Genomic DNA, 20,888 nt, shown 5'->3' on the forward strand with positions numbered 1-20,888 from the left:
GAAACTGGCTTTGCCACTGCTGTTGGTATCCCATGGAATTGTATCTTTCCACTGTACGTGAATTTCTAATAATAGCTAGGGAAGTTCAGAAGCCTCTGTTGGAAAGCAAACAGAGAAGAAAAACAAAATTAATTGCATAGAGTCTATTGATCATTGTCCAAGAGGTATTTCTTAACACACTGGAAATAATCTGGGGCCTGTAATTTTTTTTTCCCAGTAAAGTTATTGTATTGCAATTTAAATATACAGTACATTCCTCAGAGAGCTTGTTATATCTTCTGCTTGATTACTTTTCCCTGCCTCCTTGGACTGTATACTTATTGCTAACTCTTGCATTAGAAGATAAAAGGTTTTGCTCTAAAAAGGTCCACTGGCTGAAGAAAGCAAACCACTTTCAGACTTAGCTCTGCAAAGGATCAATGCACCATGGTATTCCACAGTTAACTGACCTAAATACATCATTATTCTTGGAAATAATTGTTGACAAAGCCCAGATGCTAGTTTTCATAGATGTTGTCAGAGCACATATCAACCTCTAACATATGTAAGAAAAATATAAATCAACAATGGCTACAGATAAGAAGTAAATTTAACTGGCAACACTACTGTAATTATATAATGTAAATAAAAGAAGAGAAATACACATGGTCATACTTATTCCTCATTCTGAATTAGCTTTTTGCCCTTTACAGACTTTGACCCAGATTAAGTTTCTTTTAAACATGTAATTTTGATCCTCTCTGTGCTGCTTAAACAAACCTTTTAACCTATTTTAACATCGCTGCCATAGTCAAGGCTGTTTATTCTATGTGCATAATTGAAACAAGACATCAGACCATGCTTTCATGCCAAACCGCCTTCTCTCCCTCCCCCCCGCCCTTTTTTTTTAATTAGACAAGACCATTTTATCCTTATGTCGAAAGCACCATACTGAAACACTAGGAATGACTGACCTATTAAGACCATTTGTTAATTTGAAACACTCACTTCAGTTTTTTTATGCAATGACTTTCAGTTACATTTAACTTGAAAATTGCCTTTAATGGAGGTAATTGCAGTTATTACATTAAGCTCAGTGATTATCAGCAAACATTTTTCCAAAATTATGGGGATTTTACATCTAAACTATGGCTGGATAAAACAAATAATCTTGTCCAGAACGATAGTAGAATATCCCAGTTTAAGGAAGGAGGGCTGCTCCCTACTAGACAGTGTCAGGCTTTGAGACAAACACTTTTATCTCATCTTGGTGGAACACAAATTCTTTCCCGTACAGCAGTACTGCTTCAGCAGAGGAAGATTCCTTCACCCAGACTAGCTTATGGTGTGGTGGCTAATACACTTTTTTTTGAAGCAGAAAGTTCTAAGTCAAGTTGCAGGACACAGCTTGCTTCAAAATCCTGACTCTCCAAGGAACTTTTGACCTGTCCAGACAATTGTCTGAACCAGTATAAGTGTGTGCATCAGAATGTGTTTTCCCCATGAGTTCAGCACATTTTCTCCCTTTATTTAAATCAGCTGTTTCTAATAAAGAAAGAAAATGCAGCCTGCATCTGACTAGCTATTCTTTGGGTAACAACTAGCCTACTTTATTTAAGAAAGATGGACACAATCATAACCTTGTTTTCTTCTTCTCTAACACCATCCTAAGAAGAAGAAACACTGTCCCACCAGTGCATGTTCCAACAGCTAAGCTTCTTCAACCTGTATGAAACTTCAGCAATAAGTATATTCCAAGGCACCGAAATCTTTACAAAGCTGCAGCAACTGGAAGGATGCTCAGGCAAATAATTCTAGTTGCCTGCAGAACTCCTGAAATCAAATGGTGAGGTGGCTTTTGAGCACGGGACTTCTTAGCATTTCCAGGATTGCAGTTTTAGAGTTCACATACCTGTATTCTGCACAAATGCTATTTCAAGTGTTTACCTGTTACCAAATTTAAGCCTTCAAACTTGCCAGCATGAAAAGGAAAGGCGATTAGCTGCAGTGAATGCAAGTAATCCTTCAGTAATGCTCACTGTCATACTAAGAATCCTATTGCAAATTCCTATTAAAGTATTTGGTATTATGGGTATGTCCCATGTTAGATAAAGTGATAAAGCTTCTTCCATACTAAAAAACACATTATGCACTGATTTACGCAAAACTGACAGTACAGCTTACAAAACAGCATGTAATTAAGAAATGGCAAAAATTGGAATGTATCTTGTGAACCAAGCCATGTAAGTGCTGTTTGATGTTACAAAAAAACCCTAAAAACACCCCACCAACTAAAATAAATACATTATTATTATCACTGTCATTCCGTTACCTTAAATATGGCAGAAATTTACTTTTATAAAAAATTAGTGCGACATTACTCACTGGGCTTGGAATAGAGTCAGGATCGAGCTTCTTCTGAGGTGGACCTGGGAGCTGTGCTGGACCCCCAGGAAAAGCACCAGGATAAGACAGCTGAGATCCTGCCATCTGAGGACCATAGTTTGCTGCAGAGTTACAAATGATAATTCATTTAAACTATTTAAGTTATGTTTTAACATCATTAACACAATTTTAAACTTTTACCATAAAACTCACTGTTACTCAGCTAAACGCAATTTCTCCTTCCCTTCTGTTTTCTGCAAGAAATGGATTACTTTGGCTCAGTGCAAGACTAGGCGTGACAACTTTGGCTCCAAAGTTTTCAGGTACATGCCAAGTAGGATGGTTAGTAGAGATTACCACAGTTACTCAAACCAGGCCATTATATTAGTGAGAATCTCTCCCCTAACATCAGTCAATGCAAACTGGTCTAGTTAGCTGGCTTTTTAGTTGTCAAAATAACTCTTTTACTCGCCTATGACAGGTTAAATAATTGTGTTCAGTTACAATTCTTTATTGCTATAGTAAAGTAATTTTGAAAGCTGCTTATGATAGACAGTACTGTAAGATGGAGAGCAACCTATACCTTTACAGAGTATAAGAAAAACTCCTTTCTGTACCGTACTGCACCTTTACCTATTACTAACCAAATAATTTTGTTCCTGATCTGACTTAATCTCCTTTTCCTTGTTCCAGTCTCAGAGTGCTAAACTTTTGAGGAAAAGCATAGCCTGCCTTGAATGTACTGACAATGCATATCTTTCCATTCTACAAAAAGAGGATTCAACGTTCATTTTTCCAAGTCAGCAGAACATCAGCTGAGAATAGCTGCAGTTCCACCAGTGATTCCCCATGCATGTTTTGTTTTTAATTGCTAACAAACATCCTTCCTTACCTTGCTGCGGATGATATCCAGGCCCTGAAGGCTGACCTGAAAGCTGTGGCAAGTTAGGATTTGGGGGGACAGGTCCAGGGATCCCATCTTGTCTGGCCATAGGAGGCAACGATGGTTGAGCACAAAGGCCACTATTTGCTGGTGGAGGAACTTGTGATCCAGATGGTAAAGTGACTTGCTGCTGTGTCGGTGGTGGTGGTTGTGGACCCTGAAAAGATGCCGGATGCCCAGAAGACATGCGAGAGCTTGGAGTAGTGCCAGGACCTGTGTAAGAAACTATGTCAGCCAAGTCAAAAACAAACACCTACCAACTCTGCGCGGAAGGTGTTTTATTTTTGCTCAATACATTTACAACCTATAACAAGTACTGTATCCCATACCAACCATGCTGCATTATGAGGATTCTGAATGCCTGTTCAACATAACATATCTGACCTCATAGTTTAAGTCTGAACTGATTCAGACACTCAATATTATTTCTTTTGACTCTATTTTCAATAAAAGCCTGCAGCTGGGGTGGATGGGAAAAGAGAGGGAAGCAGCGTTTGACAATTCTTGATTAAATACACATAAATCACTATTTGCTTTTGTAATAATGTTTAATTTCATAACATGAAACAACATTCTTTTTGCTTAATAATCAATTTCTTTTACATGGCATATTTTTGTTAGTCTGCTATTTGCATTTCACCATGACAGGTCTGATGGAAGATAAATCCACTCATTTTATCTGGTTTACAACCATCTTCTGATTTCGATGTTAAAAGATGAAACACGTGGGAATTATTTTGTACACACTGGTGAGGAAGAGTTTGTTGTTTATAAGATCCAGATTCCAATAAGAATCAAAAGGAACCTGGAAACAGGTTTTTTTGAGACTTAAAACCTGTAAATACTTACTATTTTACAAAACCTCCATCTTTTTAGTCAAACTTCTCCCCAAAGATCTATGGCAAAATAATTTTCAAGAATGCTAAAAAAATAATCAAAATCAGGTTTGGAGCAAAAAGACCAATGTGTTACTATACAAATACTGAAATGCATCTTCTGTCAGACATGTTAACTGAAAAGAAAATGTCACATGCAAAACACAAGCTCAGGTTCTTGGCTGTTACAAACATCACTCTGGCAGTTTTATAAGCTGTGATTTTCAGCACTCTGTCAAGGTACATCAACTTAGCTAAGGAAAAAGAATAAAACCCATCATGGAGGCAGAATTGTAATGTAACTGTTTTACATGGTCGGAAGGGTATCTCAGACTTCTAGCATTAAACACAACAAGCAAGAACATTGTATTTTACACAATTACTGCTGAAGGCAATATAATGAAGGCAGGAAGCAGAAAAAATCTTTGCTCTAAATAATATGAATTGATAAATTTGAAGTGCTCTAGAGGTGCTAGGCCACACTTCATAATAGAAGTGTATAAAAAGTATTTTTAAAAGTATAAAAAGGTCTGAGCTAATTGTACACTTGCAGATCAGTACACAAGGCTGAATTCAAGTCTAAATTAATTTTTCTAAGGGGAAGAAGGTAAAAATTTTGACAAGCAATTGTACAGAAGGTCAGACCCATGGTAGGTTTCACTTAAGTCACACCAGCAACTCATAAAGCCAGGACAGCAACAGTGATATCAGTGCAGCCTGAACTGATTCACTTTTATGCATATCTTACAAAGAGATCAACCATCAAAGTGATCCTCATGAAAAAAAAATTATTCTCCAAAACACACTGCCCTCAGCAAAACAAGATGCTAACTAAATTCCACTCTTTTTACAAGAAATGGTACATTTCACCAGGAAATACTCAGGAAAAGCTAGTACAGCCAAACAGAAAACTAGTGGTGGGAAGTAATTTGCATAGAAGAATCACATGATCACATCTTTACTTCACAGCTCAGGTTTGAGATGTTTTAAGCTCAAAATAAATGCAAATAAATTTAGATTACTAAAACTATAAGATTTGGTCAAAAAAAGAGTAAGATAGTTTAAAAACAGAGAGAAACTCCAAAAAGCTGAGAAAAATGAAACTTTGTCTGCATATTATTGCTCATGCCTTGGCTGTTACTGACCGGATCACCAAGTAGTTTGAGAAACAACTGGTGAGATTAGCTGACTTTTACAGAAGTTTCATTCATTGATTCAGAATTAATCCAAGAATATTGGTTTAAGGAATAGGATAAGATTAAAAAAAAAAATCTAAGATAAGCAAATGACAGCGGTCAAAGATTTCATTTCCTATTTATACAGAAGTTCAGTAAGTTTCTAATTATCATAGTCTTAATAGCTTTAAGTCAATTTTAGGAAGTCAATCAGGTCAGATAAAACTGATTACCATAGCTATTTATCTGCATGCTGTTGAGCTGGTTAGCAAGTTGTGTCGTAGATGAAGTGGATGCAGTATCTGGGTAAGCTGGTTGTGACTGATGACCGTAGGGAGGATAGGAAGGTCCTGTATTGCTTGGAGGTGGAAGGCCTTGAAACCTAAGGTGAAAAATTAGCAAAGTTATGAAAAAAAACCAATCATCACCCCATCTAGATCTCATACCTTCTCAAGGGTGGTGCTGAAACAATTAATTAGGACAGCCAAACTCTTAAAGAGAGTTTGCTCATATTCTGCTCAGAAAATAGTCACGAAGCACAAAAGAGATTGCACACTTGTTAAAAAAAAAAAAAAAAAAGACAGTACATGTTTGTTTGCATACTTGTTAGAATCAAAGAAGGGCAAGTATGTGATGGCAAAGGGAGAGTACCAGCAACTCTACAAAAGCTTGAGGATTAAGAAACACAAGGTTCTGAACATATTGCATCACTCCATCCCCTCTCCATGCTTATAAAGGAAGATTCCCTACCAGGGATGAGTGAAGAGGTTTAAGAGAAAAATCTGTGAAGAGAAGAAAATAAAGTGAGAAACTGTTAAAGAGTTTCCTGTAGTAGAGGAAAAAAGAAGATGCCGATAGGGAAAAACTGCTTCATGATTACCAGATACAGAAAAACATGAATGCACGAAAACAAACTAAATAAAAGAAAGTGGTAACACACGTGGCTTATAAAGATACTTTCTACCAGACTATTTCACTCTGGAAAAATGAGATCTCCCAGAGATCTACACTGATTTTCCTATGACCACTTCTAAAACTGAGGAGGGGCCTAGCTACTTCAAGAGAAACAGAATACACTTTCCTTGAATCATTCATGTGGAAATGTCCTGGTCTAGAATAGCAGCTCTCAGCAACTTGGAAATAAAACAAGTTCAGGTGAAAAACAGTAGATGTGCACCTGTAAAGGCAATGACTGGAAGCTAGGAAAGGGAATTAGTATTTTGCTGGGTTGGTCATGTCAACTCAATTCTCTTCACCTTGTTTCTTCTTCTTCAGGACAACCACCACTTCTCCCCATGCATTAGTACATTGTCTTTTACAATTGATCACCAGTCTCTTTGGGTCCTCCTTTATACACTGATAACACACAGCCCATGAACAGGCTTCCCTATTTTGATGCCTAATAAAACATATGCATGGCTTTATTTGAAGACAAATAACTGTACAACAACTAAAAAGCACAGAGGCAGATTAGGACTTCAACCAACTAAAACAAGAACATTATTAAACAGTGTCAGGTTCAATAAAACCAAAATAGCTATAGGTACACAAACTGATTTCGTCACTCCTGGGAGGCAAGCAAAATCGTTAACATTTGACAGAATTAAATAAAAGAGCTAAGCATATTTACCCACTTCCTACAACCTGCAATACAACCACTGTGTAATAAAGCTTGGCTATCCCCTCGTATGATCATTTTTCCAAGATTTTTCTTTACAGCTTCCACCTGTCCCTGTTTTCTCCCTTCCGTACTCCTGTCTCCACTTCTTCCTGTAAGCTCTGGAGGCAGGACAACAGCACTTCAGACTGACTATGAACAGTTTATCCCAGACCTAAGCAAAAGGGTAGCAGTCATCCATCTGAGACAGTACAACAAAGCTGTGTTATAAAATGTCTTTAAAGTACCCTATGGAGCCTTGGCTGTGATCCCACAGTGAAGCAAACACATCCTGACAAGGCCTGGGGAGTTGGGAGAACTACAGATACAGAGACATGGACCAGCTTCTAGTCAGAACCCACGGGCAATTACTGATTTTTAAATAACAACTTCTGGGTACCTCACAACGAAGGAGAATTAAGACTTGAGAAAGTGAAGAGAAAAAATGTAACTTTTATATTAAACGGCACTTATAACACCTTGCTGCTGCTTTGAAGCAATGGATCTAAGCCCAAGAAGAATAATTAAAAATAAAACAAGGCATGATAAAGACCTGACTTGCTGTAAAATAGAACTTAATCAGATTACAGATCACAGTGTATGATCTGGCAGTTTAACACAGTGAACTGAACTAGAAGATCTGGTTCAGAATTGGAATAAGTCAGAACTGCTTAAGATAAAAGAGATGCCATACTTAAATATCAGTGAAGCAGCTGAAGAGAGGTAACAGAGATCAAATAGCTTAGATCTCATGTATAATTCTTGAAAGTCACCTATGTGGCTGTTGCCCTGGTGTACTGGGCCCATTTTGGAAGTTGGTCTGGCTGAACTGATGTGTACCAGGCGGTGGAGGCCCAACGGGAGCTGAAGATCCAAAAGGCACAGTTGATTTTGACACACCTGCAAAGGAAGAGGTACGTTTATGTAAGAACTCTGTAAGAAGGAAAAAGATCGCCAAAAAATACAAGTGTACGGCCCTGCTCTAGCAATAAGAATACCAGCTCTAGGTGGCCCTGCTGGAGCAGGGGTGCTGGATCAGATCACCTCCAGAGGTCCCTTCCAACCTCAGTTATTCTGTGATTCCATAAGAAAGGACAGATTTCCAGTCAGCTATAGAAGCGGATATGAAAAAGAAAAGATAGCAAAAAGGAAGCGAATAGTAGTTGGTAACTTGCCAGCAAAAGAATCCAAGATGGACAATAAGAAAGAAGCAAGCATGAACAAACACACCCTGCAATTTAATTTGGGACACTGGAAATTCCCTGTCACCCAGTTATCTTTGTAAGTAGAAGCAAGGGGTCCCTTTGATTTCAGAGAGCATTGTCACAAAGAAAACTTGGAACAACCTTAAAATAAAATAGCCTCCACAACGCAGAACCTGTAAACCTGCTAGAATGATTCTTAATTCAGATCTGCAACAGTGACTATGAAGAGACAAGAATTCATGTATACAGCAGTGTGGAATAAACAGCTTTTAAACCTGTATTTCTTGAATTATCTTCCTTCAAATTACTCTAACATAAAAATGTGTTTGGTACCAAAACTGATATTTTTCCACAGGATTCTAGTAAGCCAATTACCAGAACTAGTTCTATCTTCTGACCATATTCAGCATTGGATTAAGGTTAATACAACTCCTGCTGTCTTTAATAAGAAGTTTTAAAGAAAAGGGATAAAACTTCTTTTTTTCTGTTTTCATGATAACACAAAAACCAAGGACAACAAAGAATATGTAAAAAATTCCAATATACCTGGATATTTATTCTGTCATTACTCCACCATCTCAAATACTAAATTTAATGTAACATCACAACCTGAATGTTATTAAAAATTTTAACAAATAACTTTTCTTAGATGCCTTAGAGAATACTTCAGACATCTTTACTATTTTAACTAATGTTCCCCTTGACATCAGGCAAAATACTGAGATGGTCCCTCTTTCCTGCATCCCTATCTTAGCTATGTATATTAGTAGACTTACAGAAGGAAGAGGAAACCTTACTCTTTGGATAATTTCCACAGCCCAAATCCACTAGTCTAGCACACCCACTTTGACTTTACTGAAATTAGACCAGCATAATTTACATACAGCAAAACAGGCTTAAATTCCATGCTCTCAAATTTTGGTGTTTCTTTTTTAAGGGTCAGCCACCCTATACTCATACATTATATTTCTTGAAAGGTCTGAAGCCACATATCAGTAAGTTAAAATTTATGAAAAGAACAGACAAGGACAACCATGTTTAACTGTTTGATCTCAATTAGATAATCCATACTATGATTATGCTGGTAGAAGTAAAGTAAATATCCCCTTTTGCTTGTAATTCGCTTGCACCCAAGGTGTCCTTCCTCAGAGACAGTCTCCTGAGTGGTTAGAAAGCAGATGGGCTCTACTTACCATGCATCACCCAGTAAGTAAGCTTAAGCAGCAGAACACCAGCTGATACTCACAGGCAAGTTTGTGCTCAAGAATTCAGTAAGACAAAGGTCCGGCTGTGAAGAATACAACCTATATCTGACAGCTTTTTTACCATTAACATGATTAACGTGAGTTGCAAAATGTTTCTCTATTCCCAGAAATCATTCATTTTGTATTTGGCTGTATCAGGAATTACAACAGAGCATTAAGCACTCGTGTTTATTGCTTCCTGGACAACAGAATTCACACACAAATGTCAGATACCCACCACCACATCTTACATCAGCATCTGAGCATCAACACCACCAGTACAGACAAAGCTAGTGCAGGATCCTGTTGCAGTAGCAGTGTAACACTGAGCATTTTGTGCTGACACAAGTAAGGGAAAAGAGATGCAAAATACCTTCATTGAAAAGCAAACTCTGAAAACACATTTTAAGCCATATTCATACCTGGTTGAGGTGCTGAGTAGGAGGAATTAGGGTCCCCATAATGCCCATAACGAAGTGAAGAATTAGGTGGTCCAAAACCTGCAGAAAAGCCTCCTATTCCTGGCTGGGACTGGGAATATGGAGGAGCTGCAACATAACCTTGTTGACTCATGATGGCAATATTCTCATTCCAAGTACTGGATCCTCCTGAAGAATCTGCAAAAGAGAAAGTGACACCTGATATTAGCCTTCACTCTTTGTGCATTTTAAAACGCTATGAACCATGTTCCCAAAACAAAACACATATCTGAGGGCAATAAAAGGACCTTAAAGTCAGGGGGAAACAGTGGCTTTGCTTGCTTGACTGGTTGGTTGGTTAGTTTCCTCAGCACTACCACATACTGCATGAACTGAAACATATCACTGAGTTTATCTGAGTGGGATTCACCTCTTCAAGGCCCATGGAGAGAAAAACTGTAAGTAATGGATGCGCAGGTGGAAGAAAAGTCTCAAACTGCTCTCTTTACTGGGAAAACCTAGACTTCTACTACACCTGAAAAATACTCTGAGTCCTGCTCCCCACATACCAGATATCCCAATGAACACACTGAAGGATCAGGAAAGGCAGATTGACCAGAGTATTAAGCAAATCCTTCTCCTGGCTTTTTTTTTTTTTAGAGAAGGTACAGCACCAGCTTTCCATCAAATCTTCTACATCAGCCCCATTCCAAGCCAGTGAGGGAAGATATCTTGCTTTTGATGCCGGTGAAACACAGAATAAAGCATAGGATAGAGAGGTCCCATTTCCAGCTGTCTTCTGCATTACTGGCCCAGGCCTGACCAGCCTTTTTACTGCAGGACTCCACAATATGACACAATGGGGCACAAGGTATTCCACAAATGAGAAGCTGTACTCTCAGGGCAGCATGGTCTCAACAGTACCATATGTTGGCCTTGCTACCACCAGGCATCTTTTCCCTAAGCTTTCACATCTTCAGTCTGTTGTTGTTAAAGAAAGAAAAAATCAGAATTTGATTAAAAGCAATTCAGAAAAAGTTTTCTAATGATGACACCATTCACAAGACATGTGAATAAGACTTAACCAATAAGACATTTCTTTCTTGCAGTCAGATTTTGTTAAGCAGGATAAAGTAAACTTTTAGAAAACTTTCAGGAAAGAGTATTCTGATAATTGCAATCATTTTAGAACTAGAAAATCAGAAGAATCCTGCATTATTAAACCAGATCACTGCATTTCATAAGACTAGTGTTCAGATACAGCGCCCTTGCCACCAAGGGATTTGAGGTTATTGAAGTTGTACACTTTGCAGCCTTGATAGCTAGCTTTCTCTTTTCCATGTGAGAGAGATGTTTTTATTTTAACCTCATATTGAATTTAACAAAAACAAATTTTCACTAAATTTATTGATGCCCAAATTAAAACCATTTTGAGAAATGCTAAGGATCCAAAGCCTGAATGCGCACTTACTACTTCTGTAGACTCTGAAGTCAGGCATCTCCAAAGAACTAAAGATACAGGACATAAACTAGCATTTTAGATGTTAAATTATCATTTTAAATAGCTTTCCTAACCACATATACCTCACATTCTTAGGCTTGAGCCATGGAGTCATCTTTGAGCATGGAAGCTGGATTAAAGTACATCAAGAACTGTGGTCCAGAAGCCCACAGAAAGGCACTTCAAAATCACACGCAGCTTCAAAAAACAGACAAATTCATGCTGCACTGGTACATGTCAGCAGAGAAAAGCTATCCCTATCAGAAAAGCCATTTCTAGGCTTCTCGTGTTAAATATACATTTCTGGAAAAAACCAAAACACAACAGTTTTACTAATCTTCCACGTCAGACAAGAAATCACTTTGAGCTGGGTGCAGGGCCTAGCTCTCCTCACACACTGCCCGTGCAACCCTCTAAACCACACTCCCCAATGTAGTTTAAGATTTCTCAACTGCAGTATTAAACTGCTTCAGATAGGTAATCTGAGGGAGTTTTCTTCCATTTGTTAGTTAACAAGGTAAACACAGGGAGAAGGAAAAAAAAAAGTTTAAACAGAGGCTTCGTGCTGCCATCCGTACTTTCTTCCCTCCCCCACCCCCATCAGAAAGGACGTGGCAGTGTGAGCTTTAGTTGCTCCAAAAGACAGTAAGTCTGCACTAACTTACCTACACACTAGCATGGACATATACATCATATATATCTTTGTAATCTACATAAAGGAAAGTATTTTCACTTAGAGACAGCTGCAACAGCCAACACCTTTAGCTGTGACAGCATCCAGGGGAAATGACTTCCTCCACAGCTTGCTTACTCACAGAGACACAAAAAAAACCTTGCCACGTCAAGCTTCCCACAGACAGCATAAACATGCAGAGGTTGTGCTGAAAAGAGACAGGAACTCTAACCATAAGAAAAATAATCTAAGTTTATCAAACACAGTTCCACATTCTATTTAACACTGAGCATATTTAATCCCTTCGCAAAATATGTATATATACCAACACACCATGGACACAGTTTGGAGGCAACACGCGAAGTATCACCCAAGGTTTTGGTTGTCAGGTTCTAACAAGAGACATGCAGATTCACTCTGGAAATTGCATGACAAAGATCAGAGGATTTGCTAAACTCAGATCTTTCCCTGGGTTTGTTTACTGCAAGTGTCACTACATAGGACACAAAAACTTCCTTCTCCCTGTCTCTCTCAACACTAGTTTACCTTACACTGCATAGCCTGAGGAGCAACATTCACACACACACACTCCGTGATTCAATTTACTGCTATTACAAAATAGCTTGTCATCTTGGTTTTTTCAGAGGATCGCTGTACCTGTGCAGTGCTCTCCTGCACTGATACCACTGTGCAGATGTAAAACTCCACTCTGTGTGTGCAGAAATAGGACAACGGAACCAAAACCTGAGGATCACATTCTTGGTTCACTGAGGGTGAACTATTAACATTTTATTTCTTCAGAGACACTGTGCATGGTACCATCCACTGGGAAGAGGTGCTGTCCCTCCCCAAGCCAGACTGCAATCTCAATCTGGCAAAAAATCTTTGAGGTGTATGCACGTATCTACACGCACATGTAGAAAGAACGGAATATAGCTACACACGTTATGCTTTGTATTTTTTTTTTAATAACACATTTTGGATTAAGCTATGAGAACATAAGCTTAAACTTACTCCAATTCAGTGCCAAACCCGCAAACACGTCCTATCACCTCCTACCGATGCAACGTTTCCCCCCGCCTCACCTAAGGATCCCAAGGCGCTGTAACAGGGCAAAAGGTCTCCCCACCCGCCCGGCCCTGCCTGCCTGCCTGCGAGAGGGGGCGGCCCACCCTGCCGGCTCCGAGGGGCAGCAGCCCGGCTGCTCGCTGCTCCCGGTCCCGCACCCTCCCGCCACTGCCGCCGCCCCGCTCCCCCCGCCAGGTCCCGCTGACCCCTCAGGCGGCGGCGGGCCGAGAGCGCGGGGAGGCCGTTAGGACCGTTACCTGAGGGGGCGCGCGCCTCCGCCGGGGCACACTCACTCACCCAACTGCCACGTCTGAGCCTGCCCGCGCGCCGCCGCCTCCCCCCCGCCCCCCCCGCCGGCGGGAGCGCGCCCGACCCCGCCGCCCGCGCCTGCGCAGTGCCGCCCGCCGCGCCGTGCCCTCCGCGCCCGCCGTGAGGCGAGAGCTGGCGGCGGCTGACGCTACTGCGGGCCCGCCCCGGGGAAGGGCCTGGAACGGACCTGGCAGAGGAGCTGCGTCCCGGAGGCGGCGTCCCACAGAGAAAGGCGCGGGGCAGCTACCTCAGACCGACCAGAAGCCCGTATGGGCTGCTCAGAGCTGCTGGCATCAGCTCCTTTTCCGTTCAGCATTAGGGGTGAAATTCCTCGTTAGACACAGAAATGTCCTAAAATAGGATACTACTTCTCATATGTGCTTTACAAACACGTTTCTACCTGTGGCTATATATATAAGCCATATATATATATGTATATATGTAAAATTATGCCACCTGAATATCTAGAGTGAAATACAATACAGGTACTTAACCTGTTTGCATACTCTGGTTTTAGTTACTGTTCAAGTACGTTTAAAAATACTACCTTGATGACAGGAGAGACTAAATGTTTTTGTAATTAACACAGTAGAAACATGGGTGTAACACGAGAAAGGCGTATTGGTAAAATGACCGTTCTTCCCAGGTAACAAACATTCATTGCGGTGTTAAAGTATATATATAAAAAAAGAAGGCAGCAGAGGATTAGCGGCAAGGAAAAAAGCCTTCACTCAAGGCAGCTTCATAACTCATATGCATGTGGAATTCAGGCTTGATAGGCTTTTTATCCTTTGAGTGTCTGTTCTACAACTTTAACAAAGCTTTTGAAAGTACTGCACAGTTTTACGTGGTGCTAAATCTCAGTAACAGCTACCTCCGACAAGATGGTCGAAAGCATTCATTAGTATACAAAGTAATCCAAAACAAAATTCCAGTGCCTTTGAAACATGTCAAACTGAAGGTACATGGGGGCATCCTTTACATCAAAGGCTTGTAAGAAGCCTCCACAAGCAGCACAAAGTGGGCAAGAACAAGCCTTGGCCTGCCTTCATTCTCACTATCCAGAGCTGGATTCACCACTGAATAATGTAAGCTGGTTTTCTACATGCTATCAGAGCTGTTGGACATGTCACAAGAAAATCTAAACCGTTTCAAATCCCTCACAACTGTCTAATCAGAATGGAGAATTTAGTCCATGAGGTAACAAGCAACAGTTAAACTGGATGTGGTTTTGGCTGCAGAGTATCCACTCTTTCGTGAGCAGGATGCAAACCATCGCCTTTCGTCATTGCGATGCTGCAGTCTCACCCATCGTCCCTCTCTGTTTTGCTGTTCATATGGACACATATAATTCCCTTCAGTTATGCAAAATTCCTTTAAAATACCATGCCACTGAGGAAAATAACAGCTTTAAGTTTGGACATTCCCTGTTTTATTGTGGAGACAGGTGGGTTACTGTCCCACCACTCCTGTTGTGTCTAGCTCGTAGCTATTAACAGTATGCAGCTGCGGATAATTCAGCACTGAAGAATGGTGCATGCACTTGGCCACTGAATACTTACTATCAGATTTCTCCTCCCTGAAATCAGCAGCAGTGAAGCTGAAAGATGAGATCAGCAAAAGATAGCAAGGAGAAGCTGTGGCATCGTCAGTTCTTTCCCTGTTTCAGGCCTGCTCTGGAAATTGATCAAGACATTTCTTCTTTCGAGGAGTAGCTTCGCTTCCATTGTCCTCTAGCCTGCAACACTGAGACAAAAGGCACTACTGTGTCACAGTCTGGATGTTTTGAAGCTGCAAGTAGTATTTATCCACAGTTTCCACCTATAACATTAAAAGTAAGTTAAGGTTTTCAATTTCAGAAATGTGGAAAAAACATTAAAGATTTAAGTGCATTCCTGGTCTGGAAAGTAATTTCATAAAAATGAGATTGCAGGATTGCTAAACCGTAGTCACTTCATTTTAATTAAATCATTTAAAAAAACCTGTATGATCTGAGAATCAGACTGGTTTATGCTCTATCATCATCATCAATACGAAGATCTTGTAAGGGTTAATTACCTTTCTTAACAATCAATTTATCCTGAAGCCGTACCTATGCAATGCTGCTGAAAACTAATGTGATTTCATATATTTCAGACCTAATTTGGAGCTAGTGCTGGTTAGGTAAAAAAAGTATTTGGGTAAATCTATATGCTTTTTTCAACTATATTAAAAAATAGCAAATCCCCTGAGTCTAAAATCTCACTTTTAAAGTTCTCACTAGAATTTTTTTCTGTTAGTTCTGAAACAAAGAAAACACATAGTCATCCATCAACTTGGGAGATTATTGGATACAGAACCGATAAAGGCTCTGTTGAAGGCTAACTCAAATATTTCAGAAACCAATATTATTTGTTTATTTTTATTATTTTAATCATTTGGGATTTATCTGTTCCCTGAAATTGCTACTGGAGGTCTATATAAGCCCCGCACGGACAAACTGTGCAGAACTCCATGTCTCTTATCACATAGCACATTGCATTAAGACAATGTGTGATTCCAGGAAACCAAAATCCTAACCCAACATTTTCATTTAGAGGATGTCTGTGAAGTACAGCCTTAGCACAAGCTGCCAGGAAGAATCAAAACACCACCATGATACATTTGAGCTACAGGAATGTATTCCTCACGGTGATAGCTACAGTACAGCTTTTGTAGCAGTTAACAGTGATGGCATTAACACATAGCTGTGACAAGACAAATATCTGCAGTTAAGTGGTATATAAATGGTTTTTAAAATCAAAATATATTCTAAACCATTCTCTAGGGGAAGATGTGGGCAACATTAGGTATGTTCTTTAAAGAAAAGACTATTTAATCACAATAGTTCATAAAACTCCAAAGATTCTACACTTTAAAAGGCTTTTTTTTTGCTGAAACTGTTTTTCTCCTTTTAATTACATTTGTATGTCCTGCAGATAAACCAACAGGTTTGCCTTTGCACAACATTAGAAGGGTCCAAAAAGCTGGTTTTTAACTTTTACATAAAAAGATAACTTTCTTTTCCTCTCTTGCTTACATATAATCCCTAAAATCTTTAATGTTTTGTCTACTATATATTTAAGATCTATGGAAAACAGTTTACAGTTGAGTGTAAAGCACTTTACAAGCAAAATGGAAATTATTATTTACAAAGGTTGTATTTGTTTAAAATTAAAGGAAAGACATCAGTGGGAAAAAAAAGCAATCACATTTTGAAGGGATTACGTTTTTCTGAAAAAAATAATAGTGTGAATGTGAGGTCAGATTAAAAGATGCTAAATCAAGGAAAAGGAAAGATAATGTTTCAGGAAACAGAACATTACTGTAGGAAGAAATACATTGGTGTTGTGATTCAGTTATTCTTCTATAAAAAACTAAGCACAATCGGAACATAAATAAGGGTACAACAAAAGTGAATACTGATATGTTGATTAAACAATCTCAATGGCAATTAGAAAATTATTAGAGTGCACCCTTTAAATACTGCCTTATATAAAATGAAAACACAGAATAAGGTTTTCAGAGTATTAGACTGATATAGCTGCTGTTATTCAGGGAAAGTAATACAGAAATGTTAAAATCCTGGGCATACGTTCATTGCTATATATATTTTCTCTTCAGTAACTGGTGTTAATAGATTCTTCCTACAGTGACTATCCACCATCATCTAGCCCTGTTTCAGCTCAGGCATGGGGCCACAGTAAAGGAACAATTAATTCCTTTTTTTTTTCTTTTTTTTTGAGCAGGTTGTGAGTCTGAGTACCCAGAAACAAAACTGGGCCTGGCCAGCCAGAGGGGCCACTGGGACACAATTAGGAATTGCTGGGATTGCCCAAGTGATTCTGCCTTTTTCCTCCTGCTAAGTATTGACATCCAGCTTCACAGCGATGGCAAAGCCTGTTCTACCCCTCAGGCTGCTTTCAGCATACTGTACACAAAGAGGTCCTGACACCTTGCCCTCATTAAAATTTTGAAAATATTTTTAGATGAGGAGTGTAAATCCAATTCCAATTCATAAACTTATATTCTGTCTGTCTGAATTAATCTCCAAATTCATTGAGACTGAATATTACTCTCCAATCCCTGCTGGGAACTGAGCAATTTTGTTGCCAAACAAGAGATTATATTTAGGGGAGAAAAATGATATGCGATTGAAAAAGTGTTTAATGCTATTGTTTGCCTAGTAGAGACTCTGGGTTTTATGAAAAGGGCACTTGCCTGAAAGCCAAGGTCCCGATTTCCTGTTAAGTTGGTCCCTATTAGCTAAAACCACTTTCTTTCCCTGCAACTCAGTAAAACAGAAATGGTTATAAAATGCTCTATGGTCCACATGTGGTAAGTTCTATGCAAGTCACACATTAAAAAAGCAAATGTGCTTTAGAAAACTGACTGTGGCTGCATTTTTTAAAAAAGACTTTCCGGCTAGTTCAAGCCTCTGGATTTTTCAGTATCTGCAAACTGTGAGGCTCCTCTACTTACTCCCACTGATTGTTGCTATTTTGGTTTTCTAATGAAATCAACATTCTGGCAACTCGATATGGAACATTTACAGAAGACAGATAGGGTGTTCTGAGAAAACTGCTGTGATGTTTCAGTTGGGGAATTTCAATTATCTTTTTTAATTAATTTAGTGCTAAGATGCATGACAGTGGAAGATTGCACTACCAGTTCTTAAAGACAAAAAACCAAGACTTGATTAGCCTGCCATAATTGCTACATAACAAACTGTAACATAAAAACCAAGATGAGACCTTCTTATTATAATGTGATTAATAATGTATGATATATAAAGCACTGTGAATAAACATTAAGCCATCAGTCTAAGAAAGGACAGCAGAAAGTTATACGATCCTTTCCGTGTTTGCTTGCTGAATGTATGGAATTTCTCAGACTTAGATATGTTTCACTTTTACATTCAAAAGCACCTGAAGTAGCTTTACTTTCATTGGCTGTCATTTTACGTTTCCTGCTCATGTATAAAATTTCTGATGTGTTAGTAGAGTCTTACTACAGAAGAGTACTCAAATAAGCTTAATATCATTTAAAAACCCAACATAGCTGAGTTAACTCTTCATAGAAAACTAGTCTTTTGGTTGATTTACTCAGTTTTCTCATTGGAAGACATGGGATGAATGTACAGTGTGTTTTTTCCATTTGTCCAGTTAATAACGTGGTTGTATTTTAGCCAGTGCTAGTAAGCATTAAATATACTGTTAATATAGTCCTACTGTTAGAAAGTCATACTTGTTACATGTCATTGATTGTCTACTGCAACTCATATGATATTATTTCCTTTCTTTGATCAGCTGATCTCACAAGCAGGACGAGATGTTTTCTATTCATTAGCACTGACAAATACCATAACCATTGGATGAATCTGTTGCATAAGAAAATCAGCTATTCAACATCACTCTGAAATGAAGATGCAAATACTTCTATGTTTATTTGCACTCACATTCACTGTGCTTCTGCTTTACACCACCATTAATGCAGAAGTAAAAAAATCCACCTGAGCATGGAAAAATAACAGAGGTACTACATGCCAGAAAAGCATCTCTGTCGTTTGTAAAAGTATCAGTATTGATTACAAGAACATTTTTCAAAATACTGGTTTTGTGCTATTTGGATACCTTTAGTGTAAACTAATTGATGCCTTCCCCATCATTAACAAAAATAAACATCAGCATTAAATCAAAGAAAATCAGATTTAAATTTTAAAAGTATTCATCAAATTATTTGTTTATGATAAATGCAACAAAGTGATAGAAGATACAGCTGGCATGAAAATAACAAAGCACAGCAGCAAAATGCTACATCAAGCTTGGTGTCACAGCATGCATACTAGATTTGCCCTGAGGAGGCACATAAAACAGTTGTTCAGGAATTGCAGACATTGGCAGTCATCTGGAAATCTGGCAGATCCATGCCAACACCAGCTAAACATCACATTATCACCAAAAGCATAAACTTTTTCCAGAAGTCTGGAAACTGGTTCCTGGCAAAAAGATGCAGTGCAACAGGCAAGGATGTAGGATTGGCAGGGGTTAAACATCAAGGTGTTTTTGGAGGGCAGACTTTTCTAACATAATCTGCTCCATTTGGAAAGGAATTAGTTATCAAAGTGAGAGTTGGAATTCTTGTTCCTATAGCCAGGAATGAAGATATCTGGATTGCTTTTCAATCTATTGCAGTTACTTGCGTGGGGGCTAAGATTTTGTGCAGGGAGGTCCTTGTTGTATCATCTTTGTTGTTAATGCTTCTCTGTTAAAAATCTAAAAAGAACTATCCAGATAGAAAGAGTGAGCAATGCTGTTAGCATTACGCAGACATACCGATGCCATAGCAACTTTTTATGTACTGTCCTTTCGTTAGATGCTGTAGTTCAGACACTAACTTGCTGGGGCAGACATTGAACAAAATACTTCACTGTATTTGTAAAGTGAGTGTTAGAAACTGCTTTATAAATCCTACAGCTCGTTTTGTAGTACAGAGGAAAGAAGGAAGAACAGGGTACTACAGGAGGATTCAAAGATCCAACTAAACACAGAGATTTTTCAGAAGTTCAAGCAGACTTCTTAGGGTTACACTGTCTAGTGGCTATTTTCCCCATTTGACAGGCCCAGACCAAAAACTAAATGTGAATTTTCAAGTGTAAAAATGGAAGCCAAGGTTCCCCAGACCCATACTGTATTATAACTCAGTTGTTCCACTGTTCCCATTCTTTTTTTCAGTACTGATAAATCCAGTCTCATGAGCCTTCCAAGTGACAAACAATACCTGCTTTAAATGCACTGCAAAAATAATTGAATTTTATGCTGTACTTCGGCCATGCATGTAATCAGTTGTTGAGCTCTTTAAAAGCAACAAGTCAAAGGAGTTAATCACTTCTATGCTAGCTAACAGGAAACAACATTTAGAAGATGAAACTTGATGCAGGTGAGTATTTATCTGACTAATGTTAAATCTTCAAGATCTCTTCAATCTGCAGTTCCACATTAAACCATCATTTTGCAATTTAGTAGACTATTTGGGCCTAACTGATAGCTCAACTATGATTAAAGTATATTTTCTAACTGAATACGATATGGTTACTCTTGATTCATTTCACTGTAGTACATCAGAAGAAAGTTTAGCATCGTGTACTTACTTAGCCCAATAAGTAGGCATGAAAATTTGCACTGGATTCTTTCATTAGGAAGAGGGGAGATCATAAAAGCTGACTGTCTTACAATGAACAGATAGATAAAGGGTGTTGTGTTACTTAACTGCCACTTTTACATGACAATTCAAAGAGCAGGGTGAAGCATTATGGCAGAGGTGAGGAACACAGAACACCTACTTACATGCATGCTCCAGGCTCTGAAGCTTTTGCACAGAAGATAAATTTTGATTCCTCTAGGCTCTGTTAAGAAGAATGTGATGCAACATTCCCCT

At 38.9% G+C, this 20,888-nt stretch overlaps 1 protein-coding gene across 4 annotated transcripts in view; it reads right to left on the reverse strand.

The window, feature by feature from the left end:
- Window positions 1–20,888, reverse strand: part of SEC24D (SEC24 homolog D, COPII coat complex component) — a 66,370-nt gene extending 45,482 nt beyond the window's left edge. The window contains exons 1-7 of one of the 4 annotated variants that reach the window (XM_037394307.1): window positions 20,798–20,888; window positions 14,996–15,179; window positions 9,886–10,080; window positions 7,788–7,914; window positions 5,591–5,739; window positions 3,257–3,520; window positions 2,365–2,486 (exon numbers count right to left, since the gene is read on the reverse strand). In XM_037394307.1, the coding sequence (XP_037250204.1) occupies window positions 2,365–2,486; window positions 3,257–3,520; window positions 5,591–5,739; window positions 7,788–7,914; window positions 9,886–10,036 (813 nt within the window). In that variant the 5' untranslated portion in view covers window positions 10,037–10,080; window positions 14,996–15,179; window positions 20,798–20,888. Of the gene's footprint in view, window positions 1–2,364; window positions 2,487–3,256; window positions 3,521–5,590; window positions 5,740–7,787; window positions 7,915–9,885; window positions 10,081–13,070; window positions 13,093–13,381; window positions 13,464–14,995; window positions 15,180–20,797 lie in introns of those variants that run through there. The other 3 variants (XM_037394301.1, XM_037394318.1, XM_037394327.1) reach the window with 3 other exon arrangements.

Source organism: Falco rusticolus, chromosome 1 (assembly GCF_015220075.1).
Source record: "Falco rusticolus isolate bFalRus1 chromosome 1, bFalRus1.pri, whole genome shotgun sequence".
NCBI classification, from domain to species: domain Eukaryota; kingdom Metazoa; phylum Chordata; class Aves; order Falconiformes; family Falconidae; genus Falco; species Falco rusticolus.